The sequence below is a fragment of the Poecilia reticulata genome, linkage group LG2 (genome assembly GCF_000633615.1).
Source record: "Poecilia reticulata strain Guanapo linkage group LG2, Guppy_female_1.0+MT, whole genome shotgun sequence".
NCBI lineage: Eukaryota > Metazoa > Chordata > Actinopteri > Cyprinodontiformes > Poeciliidae > Poecilia > Poecilia reticulata.
In genome coordinates this window covers 6,297,045-6,318,471 of record NC_024332.1, presented here as the reverse complement: position 1 = coordinate 6,318,471, position 21,427 = coordinate 6,297,045, and the positions used below count along the sequence as shown (strand labels likewise).

At 40.1% G+C, this 21,427-nt stretch overlaps 1 protein-coding gene across 2 annotated transcripts in view; it reads left to right on the top strand.

Annotated features, from left to right (window-relative positions):
- Positions 1 to 8,566: 8,566 nt before the first annotated feature.
- The window catches only part of LOC103474392 (collagen alpha-1(XXVIII) chain-like), a 38,847-nt gene continuing 25,986 nt past the window's right edge, over positions 8,567 to 21,427 (top strand). The window contains exons 1-12 of one of the 2 annotated variants that reach the window (XM_017303727.1): positions 8,567 to 8,587; positions 11,451 to 11,649; positions 11,766 to 11,932; positions 13,399 to 13,973; positions 17,190 to 17,210; positions 17,298 to 17,360; positions 18,900 to 18,953; positions 19,033 to 19,077; positions 19,197 to 19,223; positions 19,568 to 19,612; positions 19,812 to 19,856; positions 20,386 to 20,439. In XM_017303727.1, the coding sequence (XP_017159216.1) occupies positions 11,782 to 11,932; positions 13,399 to 13,973; positions 17,190 to 17,210; positions 17,298 to 17,360; positions 18,900 to 18,953; positions 19,033 to 19,077; positions 19,197 to 19,223; positions 19,568 to 19,612; positions 19,812 to 19,856; positions 20,386 to 20,439 (1,080 nt within the window). In that variant the 5' untranslated portion in view covers positions 8,567 to 8,587; positions 11,451 to 11,649; positions 11,766 to 11,781. Of the gene's footprint in view, positions 8,588 to 11,371; positions 11,650 to 11,765; positions 11,933 to 13,398; positions 13,974 to 17,189; positions 17,211 to 17,297; positions 17,361 to 18,899; positions 18,954 to 19,032; positions 19,078 to 19,196; positions 19,224 to 19,567; positions 19,613 to 19,811; positions 19,857 to 20,385; positions 20,440 to 21,427 lie in introns of those variants that run through there. The other variant, XM_008425313.1, reaches the window with a different exon arrangement.

Below are 21,427 nucleotides of genomic sequence, written 5' to 3'. Positions count from 1 at the left end.
GGTTAAAATGGCTGAAGGTGGAAGGAGACAGAGCGACTCGGGGCTTTATAAATCACTGAGCGCTCCAGCGGACTGCGCTTGCGCGAAACCTCGAAGCCGTTAAAGTGGGCATGCGCAGACGCAAAACGCAACCAGCTGACTTTATTCTGCCCTCCACAGAGCCAGACTGTGTGGCAGTTAATGGGACTGCCAAAACAAAAGGTTAAACATATTTAATATGTTCTTTTAAATATGTCGTTCAGCTGTTTTTCACTACCACTACCAACATGGTACAAGAAGCCAAGTTTTGCTGTGGACGGGCGTTTTCTCCTATTTCCCCAGAGTAAAGCTGCACTAAATTTCCTTCTAGAGACATATCCCAGCACAGAATATACTAAACTCCAGCTATACTTAGCTTAAACATACTCTCCTGCACATCTTAACACTTATGTGGATTAGAGCAGGAATCCTCAAATACAGGGCTGTCCTGCAGGTTTTAATCAATCAATCAAATTTTATTTGTATAGCACATTTCAGCGGCAAGGCATTTCGAGGTGCTTTACATAATTAAAGAGCAAAAAGAAATAAAAACAGCATGTGACATTAAATAAACAGTAAGAAAGAGAAAGAGATTTAAAGAAAAAAAAAGATTAAAAAAGATAAAAGCATACTTTTGTTACGGAATTTAAGCCCCTGTCATTGCCGGACTCCGCCGTCCGTTTAACACGGGTATTATCCAGGCCCTGTTGCCTAACAGGACAAGGTCTTCAACCTTGCAGCACCAGGCTCCATCCACCTGTCATGCGAATTTTTGCGCTAGGACTTCGCCGTCCTACACGGATTTTTGTGAATAAAAGAAATTAATAAATAGATAAGAAGTAAAGATAAAAAACATTGAAGACATCAAAACCCACACTCAAATCCTAATTTAGCCATAAGTAACTCTAAACAGGTGGGTTTTAAATTGAGATTTAAAGGCACTCAGTTTTCAGCTGTTTTACAGTTTTCTGGAAGTGTGTTCCAGATTTGTGGTGCATAGAAGCTGAATGCTGAATGCTGCTTCTCCTCGTTTGGTTCTGGTTCTGGGGATGCAGAGCAGAACCAGAACCAGAAGATCTGAGGGGTCTAGACAGTTGGTACAGTAATAACAGATCTTTAATGTATTGTGGTGCTAAACCGTTCAGTGATTTATAAACTAACAACAGACTTTTAAAGTCTATTCTCTGAGCTACAGAGAGCCAGTGTAGAGACTTTAAAACTGGTGTTATGTGCTCCATCTTCCTGGTTTTAGTGAGGACACAAGCAGCAGCGTTCTGGATCAGCTGCAGCTGTTTGATTGATTTGTTAGTCAGAMCTGTGAAGACGCTGTTGCAGTAATCAATGCAGCTAAAGATAAACGCATGGATGAGTTTCTCTAGATTGTGCTGAGACATAAGTCCTCTAATCCTGGAGATTCTTCAGGTTTTAGAGGTTCTCTTCTTCAGTACACCTGAGTCAAATAATAGGGTCATTGGCTGCACTGTAGAGAGGTGTATGAACCAGGAACATAACTAAACATTGCCATTTTAACATGTATATATGTTTAGCGTTGTTGTTCAATTCTGCAGCCTTGTTGCTTCCTAAATTTTCTTTAAGTATTTGCCTTGTCTGTAATTCCATTGTTCCCATCAACTTTTTTTCTGACAGAAAACAGGACCTGGGTGCCGAGATCGGGATTCAAACCTGGGTCAACCGTGACAAGGACTATAGCAAACCATCAACTTTCACCAGCTTACCTATCCTTCCAGAGGAAAAGCATCCCCATACCATGATGTCGCTACCATGTTTCACATGGGGCCTGGTGTGTTTAGGGTAAAGCCAAGTAGTTTATGTTTTCCTGTCTAACCATAGCACCATCTTACACGTTTGTTGTTTCCCAGTAAATAATAGTCACTTAACATCCCACAAAGTCAAAAGCTTGACTCTATTTTCATTTGTAGTTCTAGTGAGTTATTGTTATGTACTAAAATGTCTGACTGAAAGGAGAAATTGACTTAATTTTAATGACCTTATTGTTGTTATTAACATCATTTGTGTGTCTTATATTCTGGAACAATGTCGTTTCTAGGTAAGACTAGAATTTCTGCTCAGTAGCACTAGAGGGAGCCAGTGGTTCACTATAAAAAACGAGGCTCCCTCAACACAGCATAATAATAATAATAATAATAATAATAATAATAATAATAATAATAATAATAATAATAAGAGCGCTTCCCCCCCATCAGCATGTATGTTTACCTTTGTGTCATATGCACTTCTCATCATTGTCAAGTGGAAAACGTGGTATAAATCTGAAAAGTGTGGCGTGCTGACATTCCTTCTAAAAATCCAGTGCAAACCACTGTCGTCAGAAGACATCTACTGCATGGAGGTTTATTGGAGAAAATTAGCTATCAACTGTGGCTGTTTTTGTCATGGGTCTTCTAGGCGATTGCCCAGGGCGGTATTAGAAAGGAGGATGGACATGCACATGATTAAATTTAAAAAAAAGAAAAAGGTTTTGGATGCATTTATGAACGTGCTCAATGCAGCATACAGATGTGCTTGAAAGATAATTGAATTAACACTAGAGGGCGCTGCTTTACCAAACCTTGACAGGTTGTTTTTTGTTCTGTCAGAGCAGCATGGAGTTCCTCTTTAGTTTAGAGAGCTTGAAATTGCAGATTTCTTCCAGACTGCACACAGATTTTTGAACAAGCTATAATTAATTATCTTATCCGTAAACAGTTGTGATCACCTTCAAAGTCAGTTTCCAGCTTCGAGCAGTAGTTGTGTTACATCTCAGAAACTCGGGAGGGGGGGGAGGGTTCCTTTAGCCGAGATGAGTAGTTTGTTTCTGATATTATTGCCATTTTATTTCGCCACTCTTTTGGCATCGCTCCCCAACACAGCAGATGACTTTCCAACCATCTGCACGCTTAGACACAGTCCCAACGCCCGTCTGACTTCGTCTGCAAAAAAAACACACACACACACACACAAGAAAAAAAGAAAAAAACACAACGGCACATGCCGCATTTGAATGAGGCTCGCCTCAAAGTGAAGGCCTGATGACTGATGACTGAGATTACTGCGTTGATAGGCTTTTTTTGTGTTTTGCGTCTCTTGATTATTGCAGACACACGCCGGGGTCGTCAGTGGCTGCCAACACCCGCGTAGACGCCTAAATATTGGGGGAAAAAAAAGAAGAAGGAAGTTGCCTAGCAAAATAATAAAGCTAAGGTCAACGGGTTGGATTCCTGCCTGGAAAGAAAGAGAGTGTTAGGTTTCTGTGACTGCAGCTGCAGTGGTTTGGATGTAGGCTGCAGGAGCCTTGGTGATGCAGGACTGAACATGTTTCCTTGAAGCTTGGTTACTGATCTGCTACATCATTCATTAGCACTCTCTCATATGCAGCCATTTATGGATTTTATTTCATAAAGATAACCTTTAGCAACCTCAGTGTGTTGTTTTTCTCTCTTGTGAAGCAGGTTTGTTACAACATCGTCAACAGACGGATTCCATTTTTCTGTGTTTCTCGGCTATTATTTTTATTCAAAACCTCATCAGGTGTAGGACAATGGGAGGATACAAAAGGGAATTTTGCAATTAATATTTCGGTTCTGTTCTTTCTGGTATGTTCCTCACTGCCTGGAGCATGCCTCAAGGCTGCATAGCAATGCTACATGGTCCAAATGCTAAAATGCATAACAAGTCTGATGGAAAGTTCTCTAAATATGATCATAAATACACGTACTGGCTGACTGCCAGTGGCTTATATTATATCTCCTTTTTTGTTGCGACTGCGTATAAGGGAAATTGTAGATAAGAAAAAGAAAAGAGGAATACATTTCTGTCAGAAAGAAGCTCAGACATTTTTAGGTTAATCTCAGAAACGTAGAAAAAAATTAAACGTTTGAGCTTGAGATGTTGAAAATTTGCTAGAAAAAAATGATCTCAGAAATTTTCTAGAAAAAATTTGAAAATTTCAGAATTTTGAGATAATTTCTGAGATTAACCTCAAATTTCCGAGTTTGTCTGTAGAAATTTCCGTCTCTTTTTCATTCCGTCTAAAATAGTATCACGCAGTTCCTGAAGATTAATTGGATAAAAATCTGCCTTTCCACCAAATCCCAACTTGTATTATGATGCAGTTATGGAGATTATTAGGCTGCAGTGAATGTATTGTTCTAGTAATAAACTGGCTTTTCTTAGAAAAGCCCAAATTCTTTCATTCATGACTCACAATCTTATCACAGATAAATGTGTGCAGTCCCTTTTTTAACTAGGTTTAGCTTCCATAATCACCTGGAAACTGCTTTGACTGGAAGTTTAAAGATAATTAGAGGAAATTGAGCAAATTTAAGCACATTAACCTCATCTACTCTTTCAAATTGGAGCTTAAATGCCTTTTGTTACTTTGCAACTGAAGTAAACAAATCTTGATCATTAGCCGGTGCCGTTATATGTTTTTTGACAGTAGGAATTTGTTGAAGAAGTGTTGCATTTGGGTGTTTTCTCTGCATCCATTTGCATCAGCTGAACAAACACAAAGGTCTGAACATGTTACCTTCATTCTGGTCTTTCCGCCTCTATAGAAAGCGAAGCTTCTCGTTAGAACAGTAATTTAGGGTTTTAAGCTGTCAATCTTTTACAGCGTTTATGTTCTGAGGGAAAATAAAAAATAACCACAACCCCAAGGAATGCGTGTCATTAAGAGATCTAAAGAACCGAGGGTTTTTCTGCTCGTTTGGGATATTTCAAACTAGTTTTACATATTAAAAATATGTTCATTCTACACGCTGAGCGTGTCGTCAATGATTTAAAAACATTTGAGAGTGTAAGTACGGTGGTATAACTTTGCATTAACGTTTCACGGGTGTAAAACAGCACATTTTTATAACAAAAATAACTTTTTTCTCAAAAATACAGACCAAACTGTGGACCTAAATTGTAATATTTTGTTATGAAATTTGTTAGAAAGGCTATTACCAATCATTTATCAGTTTCCAAGAAGTCGAAACATTTACCTTTACAAGTAAGCGAGACATAATGGCATAAGTTTTTCACTTCAAGTTTTTAAAGAAACAGGAAATATTTGCATCCATTCTTTTCTTCTGATTTTTTTTTTAAAAAAGAAACTGTCGTTATTAGGATAAATTTGTTTTCTCGATGTTCAAGAAAACTGGAGGCATTCACATCTTTTTTTAGCTTTCAGTTTTCAAGGAAGGCCAATGTAAACACTTTGTATCAATGACCATGATGTTTTATATCAAAATGAGATAAATATGTTCCAAAATGCAGAATACAAAGCATTTCCAATTATTCTCTTTTATGTTGAGCTGAAAACTTGTTAAAGCTAGCAGCAAATTAGCAACGCTAACATTAGCGCTCAAAGGGAAAAAACTCAATTATGCTTGTTTTGTGTATCTTGAGTTGTACTTTTGAAGGCAGAGATTTGATACTCTGCCTTAAAACTTGAACAAGCTAGCAACAAATTAGCAGTGCTAACATTAGCGCTCAAAAGGAAGATTAAGCAAAAAATCTAAATTACGTTTGTTGCGTGCTAATTGAGTTGTATTTTTTAAGGCAGAAATTCAATACTGTCATTAACTTAATGTAGTAGGATATGTCATTTAAGCTAATACATTTGAAAAGCATTCTCGAAGTGTAGGTTAGCTATCTCTGAAAAGCTTAAGAAGAAAATTCTAGCGGTAAAGTAAAATGTTTGCATCAAAGGAGTTGTTTGCAATAAATTCCCAACGAATCTGGTCCACCCGCAGAAAAAAATATAAAAAGCAGTGAAAATTACTATGCAAAATTCCTACACATTTGTACACGTCGGCTCTCCTTGCTGATTCGACTAACAGTACAACGGGTGCAACAGTGAAGAGCCACAGATGCAGGCCACCTTCTCCTCAGAGCCATAACTATAGGTTTAAAGCATGTACACTATGTTGTAAAAACAGTAGTTAGGTTAAGGGACACAGATACCCAGAGGGCTTATGGAATATCAAAGAGATAAGTGGTTGCTTCCTCGGTTTTATAGAATAAAAGCTTGCTCTTGTTTTCTTTATGGCCCACACCTGTTTAGAAAAAACAAAGGCAGAACAGAAAAGGGGGCTGAAGTTTGCTCTTTACTACAGTTATGACTGTGTTTACATCCTCACACTCTCAGAACCACCACATTCACTTATTTGCATACTCTAAAAGTCACATAATTGTAGGGTGTGTCGGAGGTATGACGGATTGGCTATAAATCCGCTTGACAAAGTAGCACCGCTTTAACGTGCGGGCACGCAAAACACGGCACCGAAAAGCGAACAAGCCTCTGATTTCTCTCTAAACCAAGAATTCACGTTTTGCCTAAGCGGTGGACAACAAGGGAGCAGAGCGAGATTTAAGGGCTTTCGTTTAAGGAGCGCATTCTTGAGTGACAGCTGACCTTTTCCTTCTTTCTGAAAAGCGGGGCAATAAAAACTGCTCCCTTCCACCCTGGTTGCTGGGTTCACACTGAAGGCTGCAAACACCAACAAGAATTTTCCAAATGAGGGCCAAATATAAAGTTTGATCTGTCATGCTGAAACAGTCTCACATGGTATTAATGAAACCTGGAGAACTTTAATGAGTGTTGTTGCTCATTCGAGGGGAAGCTTGAATAAAAAAAAGGGAAAAAAATTATGCTATTCCGCAATAGTCTATATTTGCTTAATTTGAAACATTTTCATAAAACACAAATAAACCTTTTGTGAACTTTCACTTTAATGTTTAATCTGCAAACTTCAGTGTCTTATAAGGATTTTATTTTATGCTATAGACAAGTAACAGGAATTTTGTTTAGCACGGTTATAAAAGTCACTACATCTTAGTGGAAATTTTATTTTGTATTCTCTGCATCACATCTACGTTAACAAACAAAACTCACATCATAATGCTGCATAAATGACCAGGAATATAGCATAAAAGACTGTAGTTATTGAAAGCATGTTGGCATGGTGACAGTGACACGGTGTGATTGGCTATTTGTCCTCTGACCTCATCAGGATGTCTCATATCATCACAAATGCCAGTTGCTAGGAAACGGGTGAAGTTCAGCTGGCGTTGCTTGGTAACAGCGTAACTTGTTGTCAGAAAATGGCTGGGTGATTGTTATTTCTAAACACTTGTACTATTTTTAGAAGAAGTTAAGATCCAAATGGAAGTATAAAAATGTGAGAAATGACACATTTTGAATAGTCGGTCTTTCTTTAAAACTCTAGAGTACATCCTCATCTCCTCATGTTTTCTGACGTCATATTTTTTATCTGTATATTATCTTTTAAATTGGTCTGATCAATAGATTTCCAGACTTTTTGTTGCTCTGGCTTTATTTTTATTTTTCATTTAGAAACTCTGAGATTTTTTGTTGGAAATTTACTCCTCTTTTTGTCTATATAAATTACCCGTAAATTCGCGTTATAACGTTCTCTACTGTCCATGTTTTATTTTGTTTCTGTACTAACTAGCGACATTAAAGCCATTTTGTTCACGGAACATCATCAGCTTTCAATGAGATATACCGAGCTCCGTTTTCATGAAAAAAAACAAAAATACCGCAATTCATATTTAGCGTGAAAAGGACAAATAAAATCATTTCTCCCTATTCTGGTCACAACCAGAGGATAATGAAGTTAAATTTAAATAGTTAAATAGATAGTCTGACATGCGCAGTAAAGTGGCTGCTGATGCAACTTGACTTCTTAAGGCTGTTGTGCAGGCATGTGTGATGCCTATGACGTGTGGGCGGATGTCATACGTCAGGGTCTTTATGTGCTCGATCTTTTCCTCTGAACGTCACTTTGCACTCGTTCTTCGCAGAGCCCATTGCTCTCAAAACCTGTAGCTCATCTTCAAACCACAGCAATCATGGCAAGTAGACAGAGTTCGCCAAACATAGAGAGCCAGACCATCACCGTGGAAGCCCTAATGGCTGTGGTCAACCCGTTGTTTTAGAAGCCTCACCCCAAAGGAGTGGACAGGACTGGCAGCTGGAAACCCAGCACCCAGCACCACCTGTGCTCTGCAGGAGATTTTCAGAGACATCTTGGAGCTATTTACATGTAACATTCTGCATAATCTCGACAAGGAAAGTTGCAATATGAAGGACTTGAAGGCAGCCGTGGGCAACAAGGTTCCCGAAACTTTTGCTAAAGTTTTGGAGATCGAAGGAGACATCTGTAATGAGCACACACAGAATTTAAACAAGCTGACTGCAAAATATCTGCTGGCAAAAGTTGATCACAGCTTGGACTCAGGTGCGCCTACAAGACATCGTGTTGAGAAAGCACCTTGTATGTCCATAATAAGACATATGGTTGACAAAACCAGCTTGATAATGGAGGACCTTTTGATTAGATTGTTCGCATCTGTTGGAGGATTCAAGAAAACAGCTGACGATAAAACGTGTGAGCTGAAATCAAAGATTGAAGGTCTGACAGGGAAGATTAAGAGGTTTTTCAGAAAACGTTCAACGAAGGTGGCTCCAGTTATCATCCGAGAACAACCAGAAACCTCTCAGACTGAAGACAACAAGCCAACACAAAACATCCAGGTTTGTTCTGAAGAGGAAAGACAAGAACAGGTTTCGCATCCAGTTCCAAATTTAAAACCTCCAACAGAAATCTGTGAGGGTCTGATTCCTGCTGAGCTGGAACCAGAAACAGAGTCCATCAGCAAACTGGAGGAAGACCATTTAGAAATCAGAAAAACGGCCGTGAGAAGCCTGGTCAGAGATGTAATCCAGTGGATTGTTGACAAGTCAGGACAGAGCTGCTACCCTCTAGAAGAGTATAACACTATCTGTGATCGCCTATTTGAGAAGCTCTGGAGTGAAAGTAAACCTCATACAATCTTCAAAATGAGCCCGGAGGAGATCACAGGGCAAGGCCAGGCCATCTTCAAGGACCTGCTTAAGAAGTGCAACAAACAGGGCAATGCATTTTAATGCTCAATATTATCCATCAGATACCGTTCCCCCTGTGGTAAAGTAAGGGAACGGTATCTGATGACTAAAAATCACCCATCAGATACCGTTACCCTATGTTAAAGGGGGGGGAACGGTATCTGATGGCCATCAATCAATCAATCAATCAATCAATCAATCTATCTATCTATCTATCTATCTATCTATCTATCTATCTATCTATCTATCTATCTATCTATCTATCTATCTATCTATAATATATAACATATATATGTATTTATTCTTCTTCTTATTATTATTATTAGTTTCACGCAAAAACGTGAAGAAAGTGTGAGGACTTTGACGAATCAGGTTGTTTGAGCTTTCACGGTGTCCGTAGTTCTCCAGATAAGCACGCTGAACAAGCGCCATAGACATAATATAATATATTATAATATATTAATAATATAATAGACATAATATACTATGTCTGCGTGCTTGCTACGCGCGTGCTTTCTCAGTGCTCATAACGAGCACGCGCGCATTTTGGCGCCTGAGCGGTGCGGAGCGGCAAGAAGACGTAGGGAGGAATCAGCTTCTGTTGGGGAAACGCGGATCAACGTAACACCTGTTCGAAGGCCGCTTACTCCGGAGCCCTAAGTGAACCACCGAGCGCTTGAGGAGGGAGCGGTAGAGAACGGCTGGCCGAAATTAGTGTTCATAAATCGGATTAACCTTGAGCTAAACGCCGCTTACACCGTGGAGCTCCAATATCCAACTTGAAGCTAACTTCATTGTAGTATCAAAGCATGCGCGAGCTGATCTCCAAATGATGCCCCGCCTCTTCCGTGCCACCCCTCACACATATACAAAAACTGAGATCCTCTCAAACATACAAAAAATGTCTCACATATACAAATAGTTTAGTCCCTCTCACACATACAAAAATTGAGTCTATATTTTATTAGTTTATGTGTGCAATCATAGTCTTTTATGTATGTGAGAAAAAAATTGTGTGTGTGTTATATTTTAAGTGTGTATGCACAATTTTAGTATTTGGTGTATGTGTGTCAGAGAAAAATTGTATGCGTGTGTGACATTTTAATAGTATATACGTGCAATTTTAGTATTTTGTGTGTGTGTGTGTGTGTGTGTGTGTGTGTGTGTATGAGTTTTTAGTAGTGTGTGAGAGACAAAACATAGTTTTTATCATAAATGGCCCCTTATAAGATGAAGCTAAGACAGTTACATGAAAGGTTCTGGGCAGAACTTTTACAATTTTTACAGGCAGTTTTTTTTGTTTTTAATTTTTATATTTTTTTTGTACAGTTTTGGCTTAATTACTGCTTCGAGTATGCTGCTCTTTCAGCATTTTGAATCCGTATACTCCGTCTAATGATTAATCAATCCCTAAATTAGTGGGCGATTATTTCGATAATCGATTCATCGCAATGAATCTGACTAATTGTTTCAGATTCAAAACTTTCTGGAGCAAATGGGTTACTTTTTGTTTTGCTTAACCTACATTTATGAAAGTGATCCACACATTTTTATTCAGATAGATTGTTGTTTTGATTAAATATATATTTTTCACAATAGAGCGCAAAAACAAAATCCACACAGCATGATGGTGCCACCACCATGCCCCACTACGGAGCTCAAATTAGAACATAATAACATGTACTGTAATTATAGCTTTTAATCACTGACTAAGTCTGCTTTTGTGCAGCCTGATCACATGAAAACCCAAATTACCATTTGGAACTAAAACATGTTGGCCAATTTACGACGTACACGTACCAACACATAAATGCAACATTTCTCAGGTGTTTAATATTTTTAGCGCATTAAAAATCTGCCTCGTTATGCATTCGTAAACACAGAAGCTGATGCACATAATTATGTTGACTTTTCTTTACAGCATTCCAATTACATTGTAATCTTTAAAACGGCATCTTTTGGAAATGCATTGAACAGTAGCAAAATATTGTTGGGACGCCAGAAAAGTGATCAAATAATGACTACAATGCACAACATAAAGTAGTTTAGAGAATGCTTGGATGGTAAAAGTTAGCGTACCATCCAACTCTTGTTGTTGTTTTTGGTGAAAACAGTTTTCACTCTCTCTAAAATCCCTTATATTATTCCCAAATAAGCTCTGTTCTGAATCTGTCCAGCTGATGGAGGTAAAAACAGCAGCAGCTCCCCATCAAGGGTTTTTTCTGCTATTTTCACCAGATGAAAACATGAAAGCATGAGGAGAAAACAGTGAATACAACAGTCATAATGAGGGACTTTTTAAAAAAAAAATCTTCCTCCACACCCCACGCTCTGCCGAAACATTTGTGAGGGAGTGGGAGAGTTTTAAGAAGAAGAAGAAGAAGGAAAAAAAAAAGGGCTGGACTTTATTTTCATTTAACTTCATGACTGAAATTGAGGGAGTCCCATGAGAGACGGAGTGAGCTCTCAACTTTTTTTCTTTCTTTCTTTTTTTCTTTTATTTATTTTTTAGTTTTTATATAGCTGCTGATCCTGCTGGAATGAGTGTGTGCTGCCTAATTTGGCTGCAGCAGATTCTCAGCTAAGGTCCAACATCTGGAAGAACCCAAATAACCTGCAGATGGAAACCTGAATGAAGAGGTTCTCCTTTGTCTCCCTGGATAATTTTCATTACTGACAGGAGAGCTTAAAGAGTGGAGCAACATCGGAAGGTATGCATCCCTAATTTCTCAGAAAACGTTTTTACTTATAGCAAAATGAAAGTTCAAATTTTTTAAAAATGTATTTATTATTAATCATTTTTATATCTCCATGTTTGCACTCAAAGCCCTCTGAGAAAAGTCATGGTTCACTCTGTGCACTGGCTGCTCCTGCTGTGGAGGCTTCAGGCTGTGTGGGCTCAAGACTATGAAGAAGAATATGAAGATGAAGTTGTGACCACAAGGAGGAAAAACAAACTCCTCACACCAAATTCCATACCACAAAATGGCAAATGTAAGTTTTCCGTTTTTCTCAGAGGTTGCTACCCTCATTATTTTTTTGGGGGGGAGGAAAAAAACGGATGGGGACATTGTTAAAAAAAAAATGCTCACAGTGAAAAAGCTGAACCTGATACCCAAGCAAGGACGTTGCTGGAGGAGGCAGCGCACGTGGATTGATCATATCTCTGCTCTCTAAGCAATCCATCTCCAGTGTGACCGCTTAGTGCTCCGTTACCCAAATGTTTTATTCACTCAGAATCCTGTTTCCTCGGGCGCATTCTCTCTGTGACATATTCAAGCAAAGATTAATGCGGTTTATCCTCAGCCCTCTATTACATCTGCGACCTCCTCCCGCAGCAGAAGGTTGACGCTCGCAGTGGTTTGTCTTGAAAATGAAGAGCCGGGTTGATAAACTTACAACGTTCTGGGAAATGTTGCAAAGTCACCAGCAGTCGAACTAATTTTGATCTCAAAACTTGGCGGGAAATGAAAGTGACGGACAAGATGTAGATGGAAGGTTGACAGTTTGGCACCAGCAAACTAAAGAAAATAAATACATGTGTTTGTTATGAAGAAAAATTATGCTGATGGAAAATGAAAACAGATTGAGGTCCTTTTTAACCAATTAGGTGCTGTGCAACAAAAGTAGTTCTCTCCCTTGTAAAATGATTATTTACCTGTGGTTAACCACATATTTTTACATGCCACTCTCAAAACTGATGGCACCCTGCAATGTAGATTCAAGAAACTAGCTTGACAACATGAAATAGGCTAAAATATCTCAAAAAGGCCATTGTCTTTATATGCAGTTCTGCTCAATTCTCATCTCTCTTCGCTGCTCTGTCTGGGATTTCTCCAATTGAGCTCAATTTCACCTGTAGAATTTCAACTGGGCCAATCAGATGAGAACAATGACGTTGATTTTCCGCGCTGTTTCTGTTGTAGAGTTGTGACAACTAAATTTTAGCACGTTAAATTGCAAATAGAAATCCTGAAACGGGTGTCACTTTGGCAATTTTTAGGTCTATGAAGCTACGAAAATTGTTAGCTTACCTTAGCCCAGTGGTTCCCAAACCTTTTCAGGGTGGGGGGATGGGTGTCGGGGGGCTCCAGTGCACACAGCACAGCGTTCATCATTGTTTTGTTTTTTTTGTTCGTTTTTTCTCCATTCATCCATACCGCTACCCCCTGCCCCCTGTAATTGCACAGCATCCCCAATAGGGGGCGCGCCCCACAGTTTGGGAACCCCTGCCTTAGCCGAACAAAACAGAAAAGTAAGAACTTTACACATTGCTTAATTCATCTATCTGAATAGCTAACAGCTTCTACTTCAATAGCTAATAAAATCTGCATTATATTGAGCTCCTTTAACCATTTGGAAATAAACAGTTTTACGTAAGTTCAATTTTTAATTATTGCTCACACGTTTATTAAATACTAACTGTGGGTTGTTTATTTATTTATTTTATTTTTTTTCAGCTTCTGTCGATGAAGACTGCAGTTTGGAGTTGGCCTTCCTGGTCGACAGCTCAGAAAGCGCCAAGGACAACCACGAACAGGAGAAACGTTTTGTTTCCGACGTAATGGACCGACTGCAGGGCCTTCGGATGGAGAGTGGCCGCGGTCTCAGCTCCCGCGCCGCCCTCCTTCAGTACAGCAGCCAGGTCAAGATAGAGCAGACCTTCAGAGACTGGAGGGGCATTGAAAACTTCAAAGCCAGAGTTTCTCCCATTCCGTACATAGGCCACGGCACCTACACCACCTACGCCATCACCAACCTGACGCGCATTTACTTGGAGGAGTCGGGCACCAAAAGCATCAAGGTGGCCGTCCTGCTCTTCGACGGCATCTCGCACCCAAGGAACCCAAACATATTTGACGCTGTGGACGATGCGAGGAACCAAGGCGTTCGGTTCTTCACAATAGGAATCACACCTGAAGCCAACGAAGCAGCCAACATCGCACAGCTGCGTCGAATCGCTAGTTCCCCAGCTACCCGCTACCTTCACAACTTGCAAGATGTTGGCATTGTGGATAAGGTCATCAAGGAGATTGTGAGTTAAAAAAAGAAAACATCACTCCTTGCATCCGTGTTGGGTTATAGTCGATTTAGTCAACAGGTTACTATGCTTTGTCACTAGCTGCAGGGTCGCAACTACATATAATTCAGGTGGATGCGAAGACATAAATCGCCCCCCCACCCCGAAGGAAGGTACGTCAGGGTGAAGGAGCGTAGAAAACATACGTTCGCTCTACCCCACTCGCCCCCGTTATGTGCGCAAGGTGAAGGAGCGTAGGGGCGCGCTGAAGTGTATACGAAGACATCATCTGCGCGCCGCCCCCTCCAGACAGGGTTTTGACGCCCCCTCTGGTGCAGCACCCCTATGCGTTGCATGCGCTGCATACCCACTTTTTGCGCCACTGACTAGCTGCATATCTGTTTACCATATAATTGGGCATTTTGGAAATAAATTATCCTAATGGAAACATGCCAGCTTTGAAAAACTTCCCCCCTTTTTGATAAAAAATTTTGGCACTATGATGATTTGGTCTTTTTTGGCCTTATCGAAACCGGTTTATTTCACAAACCTGCAATGGAAACACTTTTTTTTTTTTCGGTTGAGTCACATGATCGACCGGATGTTCTCACTGGCATAAACCACGAAGAAGTCGACAGGAAGTAGTTGGAGGATGGCGCTTCTTGTTCTTTAATGACTTATCGCGCGATCAAACTTATTTACGTTTATTTTTTAATTGTGCTTCTTATTTAATGGAAACACGGCAGTTGCAAAATTGTGTTTTTTCCACATAGCAGACTGAAAGTCAAAAATATCATAGGAGCGACATTACTCTGTGAAAACAGTTTACTGACACAGTGGATTCCACACCACCGATCCCAATATGCATGCACTACTCGGAACAGGATCACATCAAAAGCAAAACTTTACAGATTTAATGCAAGTCACAAGAACTATTAGTCAAGATCACAAGATTCAAGACAATTCTAATTGTTTGAGAGAGTCTGAAGTCTTAAGTTTTTAGGGTGATTTGTTCTCACATTGAGCAAGATATGCTAACGAAGGCCCTTTTATTCTACTTTTGAGGTTCCACTTGCGTCTTGCGTCGTTGGTTTACAATCGAACCACAAAATAGCTCTTCCAAATGAGAGTCTTAGATTAAAGTTGGAGTTGTAGAGTGTCAGGTTAAGACCTTACTACGTGTTGCTCTTCTTCATGCTAAGTTCAGGGCAAATGTACTTGGGGTATTTACTAGCTCAGTATAATAAATTTGCAGAAATGATTACTATTTTCTCCTTATAAATTAGGGGGAAATCCTAAGGTAGAGGTTATGGCTTTGCACCAAAACCTCAAATGCCATTTAATGATTTCATTAGGCTGACAACTGAGTTTTGTTCCAGACGGGAAAAAATAGCAGGTAGCTCATTTACACACGCACGCACACACACAAACACACACATAAAAAAGGAATAACTGACAACTTGGCAAGTTCTCGAATTCCTCCAAACAATTTCATTTGGGAGGCAAATCAGAGGTAACATGTTTTTTGGTGTTCATGCTCAGACTTGCATAAACACCCAAAGCCCACAACATTTCACCGCAACTTATATCACTTGTGAAATTGCATGTGTGTGTGTTTGATAATTGCTTTTTAAAAATTTTTTCTCCAGAGGGCAGAAATTGATTGGAGATTGAAGCCTCAAAAAGCCATTATGTGAACAGACTATTTCCAAATGTTAGCGCCTTAAGTTTCACCATGCACCCAATAACAACTTCCCCTGCTTCCGCTGTTGACGGCGGCCGATGCTATGATTTCCTGGCTTATTGCATCCCTAATGTACACCTGCTGCTAGACTAACTGGTCTGCTCTGAACGCTGCTCGCTGAGATTGCTTCCTACAAGGCCTCTCGAGTTGGCAGAGGACTTCAGAAACCTTAAAGGGATTTGTCTGTAGACCTTCAGCGAAAAAAGCAAACGCGTTCGCACTCGATTGTTTACGTAAATTTTAACGGTTGACTTTTACATGCCACTGCTGTGTTAATTAGAATACGGGGCTGCACAACAGCATCCCCGGCGCCGACATCTTGACTTTCGGTCGGCACACATGTGCCACATTAAAACGCTTTGTGGGGAAAACTGGGTGAAGTAAGCGGCATGAGTCTGAGGACACGCAACGCACGCAACAGCATCCCACAAACACTTCAAACGCTGCTTTAGACGCAAGCTTAAGGGTTGACACCGGTGGTACACTCATCTAAATATGATGGATGAAAAACCTTATGGGGAACAAGGTGCAAAAACATGCAAAGCATTGCCTCTGACATCTAACCCATTCTGCTGGCATGCTGGGACCCAGCAGCAGCAGCTAGGAATCCGACTTTCATCTCATTTCCTTGTATAGGCAGCATCTGTATGTCATAAGCATGTGCCTCTGTACCAGCCGAGAGCATGTCTTTTATCTTCAGCCCCAGCATTTAACCGCAGGACTCAATTCCTCAAGACTGAACAAACTGTTTATTTGGCTTCACGTCTCAATCCCGAACCCCTCCTTGACCTTGGAATATTTAATTGATCCAATTTATCCTTTTAAATCTACTAGCATTGCAGAGTTGAGAATTTCATTTGCTTCCCAGTGAAAGCAATTGATTGTTCTGGCAGGACGCGTCGCACAAGAGGAAGTACAGAAAATAATCCGACGCACCAGATGGTTTGTTTCACAGAACCATCTGGGAAGTCCTCTACTGAAAACAGCTTAAAAATAAAGAGCAGCCACTTTCAGAAGGATGCTTCATAGACAGTTTAAGACTGTGTTTTTTAGTTTAAGCATCTGATAACCAGATGAGCTGGTGGTTTGTATTGACTCAGCTGTGAAACCAGCTGAGTCAGTCTAAAGAGAACCTGCAGTGCTAACCACGACTGCACTAAAAGCTTCTCTGTTGCTGAAGGAAAAAATCAGATCGGTATCAATTTAGAAATAGTACTCTAAATTGATACCGATCAATAGTACATTGAAAGTACTCTGTCAATGTACTGTTGCATTTTATTACCCAGCACCGGTTATAAAGCTTTGTAAAACCGCGAGTCGGAATCACGTAAAAGGCGTTAAACCCCAATTGAATCCATCACATGTTGAATTCAACTAGTTTGTAAAATTTTATGAGGTGTGAGCCTCATTTTTAAAAACTATTTTTTAAATCTATATTATTAAGAGTGATTGTATGACTTGACTCTGTTCCATTTCTTGCCCTGCAGATGGCGCTGGCAGAAGAAGGTGTAAGTATCAAAACTTCCAGTGTTACAAGTTCTGTTCGGTTGTGGTTCTTGTACATGTTTTCACCGTCATTTTTCATGTTTTTCCAGTGTCCACTCGAACTGAACCCATGCAAATGTGAGAAAGGTGAGAGAGGACCCACTGGCCCTGCGGTAAGTCGTCCTTTATATCCACCCAATCAGGGATGATGGCTTGTATGCACAAACATGCATCATGGGCCCACAAACGGCATGTTTTCACACACCGGGCTCTCRCTCTAGAACAAGTTCAGTTTGCGTTCCTTTGAACATTGGTGTTCTGTTGAGAACAGATGCTCATTTTTTTGGACATCAGCAGGGTACTTCACACAACACAGAAGATGTTCCAGACAGAAGAAGTCATAAAATGGCAGATGCCCTACGCATCTACGGCCCCTGTACAGTGCAGGATCTATGATGTTGCGGATCTAATTGCCCTGAGAAAATGATTAGAGACCCTGGTACTCTGGGTGATCTAGACTAGAGAGATTATACAAGGGGATTGTACAAAGAAGACATAACTCGGGTGGTCAGTAAGTGGCACATGTGCATGTTATTCAGCCATTTCCAAGTCACTAAACACAACCATATTAAACCACTTCAGTTGAGTTGTGCTCCTCTGCTGCTCCCAGACGTTAAATCTTCCTTCTTAACAATCAGCGCAGAGGAGAGCTCTGCAGACAAAGGCTCCTACAGGCTACATAATTGCAGGGTTCGGAAGAGTTTAGTGACTTGTGCGGGTTTTCAGAAGTCTTGTCTCCCCGAAGCGGTGAGAGTAAAGCAAATACTTGACATTCTTCCCAACAGTTTATTGAGAACAGGTCTAAACGCATATTTACATGGGAAATCAGCAGAGTCAACGTCTGGTGAAGGAATCCTGCCTCTCGGGACTATCTGAGAACACATGCTTGGCAGATTCAGTGCTACATGCAGGACTTTCTTTGGCTGCCAAGCATGTCGTGATACGGGCTCACCTTTTCTTCAACAGAGAAGGTCGGTCACAGTCAAAGTGATTACTGCTTTGAAGCCTTTTCTCTGGATTAGAGCAAAGTAATTACCCCTTTACTCCTGATGCTCAGAACAAAAGCTGTTATACATCAGGGGTAGCAAGGGACACAGTGACGAAAGCAATGTGTGCGACCGGAGATGACTTGAAGACAAGAGTGTTCAGAGTCTATATTATAAGAGAGAAAAAGGCCAAGAAGTTAACTGAGTAGACAAGGTATCATCAGGTTACGTTTGACTCATCTGTTCCCCACACTCAGTGACTTAAGTCGTTTTTTCTGCAAACAATGCAGCTCTAATGTTTGGTTTGAAAAGCTGGAAGCTCTTTATTCTGGTAATCTTTTTAAGGTGACGGTAGGCTGATTTCTTGGTTTGGTTTATGTGTATGTTAAAGTTTAGATCCTACTCTGTGAGTACACCTAGATTTTTTTGTTTGCTCTTCTGCCTTTACCATCAAACCGTATCCAAATCCCAAACCACCCATTTACCCACAGCCATATCTCAAAGAAAAGCAGAAAGCAAATGATCATTCCTCAGGTAAAGCCCTATGGATCATCAGCTGGTGTCTATTCCTTGAAGTTAAACAGTTATCAAGCAATAGAAGACCTGCTCACAAAATAATCTTCAGTGTTCGAGATTGTTTTCATGTTGCCTCAACTTCTACCATAGGGCAAGAAAGGACGTCCTGGAGACGATGGAAGCCCCGGCGTGAAAGGACAGAAGGTACTGCCAATGCAACAACCCTTGAATCATTTAAGCAAGTAGTTCAAGGATCCCATGTTAAATCAAAATCTTTCTTTAGGGTGAAAGTGGTCTCAGTGGACTTCCAGGCCGTGAAGGAGCCGAGGTGAGTCAAGGGTCTTCAGTTTGGTTCGTGAAGTTATGACCAATATCTCGTCTTCTTTGACCAAAATTCTTCTCTCTTCTGTCTTTGCTTCATTTAACAAAACTCTCATGTGCACACAGGGTAAATCAGGATACAAAGGAGAGAAGGTATTGTATGGATTTTAATCCAAACCCTCTTATGCCACATTAGATTCCAAAACAAAGGGTTCTTCCCACGCTGATTTAAAATCATTATAAGTGACAGTAACTGGGGGATTATGAGCTTCAGACATGATGGCACGCTGCGACTTTGAAGACATTGTGGCATTTTATCATCCTTTGTTTAATCTCAGACCTGCCTGCAATCGTCTGCGACTGCGAAGCTCTCAGATTCTGTATATTCCCATGGCATTGTTGCAAATCAGCTCAAACCTGAACCTGTAAACAAACAGCATTATTTTTGTGTAGACGGTGTTTGAGAAGGAACCTAAACTTTGTTTGTTCTCTCACAGGGAGAGAGAGGAGAGTGTGGCACACCAGGCGTTAAAGGAGACAGAGTATGTTTGTAGTTCTTTGTTATTCCAACTTGACAACAAATATAAAATATAATATTTTAGCACGATGATGATTTGTCAGCTTGAGATGAAAAAAATGTACCTAAAGCTAAGTATTTGTCTGTTTGAAAGGTAATCCACAAGTTCCATTGTTTTACCATCCATTACATTCATGTCTGATAAAAGCAAGTTTTTTTTTCAGGGCCCTGAAGGTGTTATTGGTCCAAGAGGAAACCGTGGACTTCAGGTGAACGTTTTTACGCTCTTCTATTAGAATCATTTAAACCCAGCTACTGCTTTTACACAACCAAAAAATATATGGAATGGTCAGTTTTAGATTAAGAAATACTCAATTATTCACTATGCAATCTTCGAGTCATTCATTGTTTCAGTTGTTGTTGTTTTTGTGGCTTCTTTGTCATAAAAGGTGGTTCACCTTTTATGATCGTGAAACAAGTGTTAAACTGGACAAACCTGGACCTGAAAGATGTTTTCCAGCATGAAAAGGTTGTTTAAGGTCATAAAAAATTTCCTTCAGGAATTTATAAAAACAAAAACAAAGTCTTCCCATCCGTCCCTCCTTTTGATTGATTGTTTTTGATTCTACATTTCTGGCTTCAATCAAGTTTGTCTGTGACTAGTGAAAATAAACAAAAGGGGGAAAAAATGAACAAACTGTTACTGTGGCAAGAAAAGAGCTCGTATGTGATTTATTGTGGTTTGTGTTTCGTGCTCGTGGTTTATCATGTGCATCACTTTTATTATTTGTGCTTTAGGGTTTGCCAGGTCAACCAGGTGATGTGGGACCTGAAGGAATCATGGGCAAAAAAGTGAGCACTATTTTGACCTTTTTTTTTCTTTTCTTTTGTTTTTGATGCATGCTAATCTGAGACTAATGACAGAACTTGCTGTTTCTCAACATGCCCTTCTTTTCTTTGTTTATATGAAGAAAACACTTTGTGTGGTTTTTTTAAACGCACCAACATGTGGCGACATAAGAAAAACGGTGACGGCTGCTCTCAAAAAATAGCCAACACCTTCTGATAACCGACTTCAAGTCAAGAGTCTCATGTGTCAGCGTTTAAAACCTTGCGTAACCTTTTTTCTTGTCACATCCAACACACAATGAACATCTTCACATCTTCATCTTGCCAATCATCTTTCCCCAGCGGTAGCTAACCAGTGCACCAACTGGGCCAATAATAGATGCTGATAGGAAACCTTATTCCTATCATTTCTCCCTTATCAACAAATAAGGAGGTCAATCGGGAGGAATAAACCTACCTTGCGACAGACCGCGACCTTCAGGACTACTCGGTTTAGCTTTCATATTCGCTACATGTTTTCACTAAAGGTTTTTTTAATTTTAAAACTTCTGGTTTTTTCCACGCTGCTACACGCCAGCGTGTTGCTAAGGTAACACCACAAGCTTTCTAACTCGACTGAAAAACTAACAGTCCACATAGAGAAGAGGTTTTACAATTGGAAACGCTAGTAAGATGCAAAACATCTGGCAACCGTTTGGCAGTGGCTCCGAAACGTTTCTGGCTTTGCCAGACTTACTTTATAAGTCTGACCTTGAAAAATACAAGATGAGTTATAGAACTGGGCCCGTTTCTGCAACAGTTTACTGTTGCTGAGATTTCTTGCCAAGGAACCCTCTGACTGCCTGAACGTGCTGCTCTGGTAAGGATAAAACAAGAAACGTCAGTAGATTCTATTGGGATTTTATATAATTGAGCAACTCAAACTAATGTATATTTGGTAGTGTTAAGGAAGAATTTTTATATTACTGGTAAATTTAGCAAAACTCTGGCT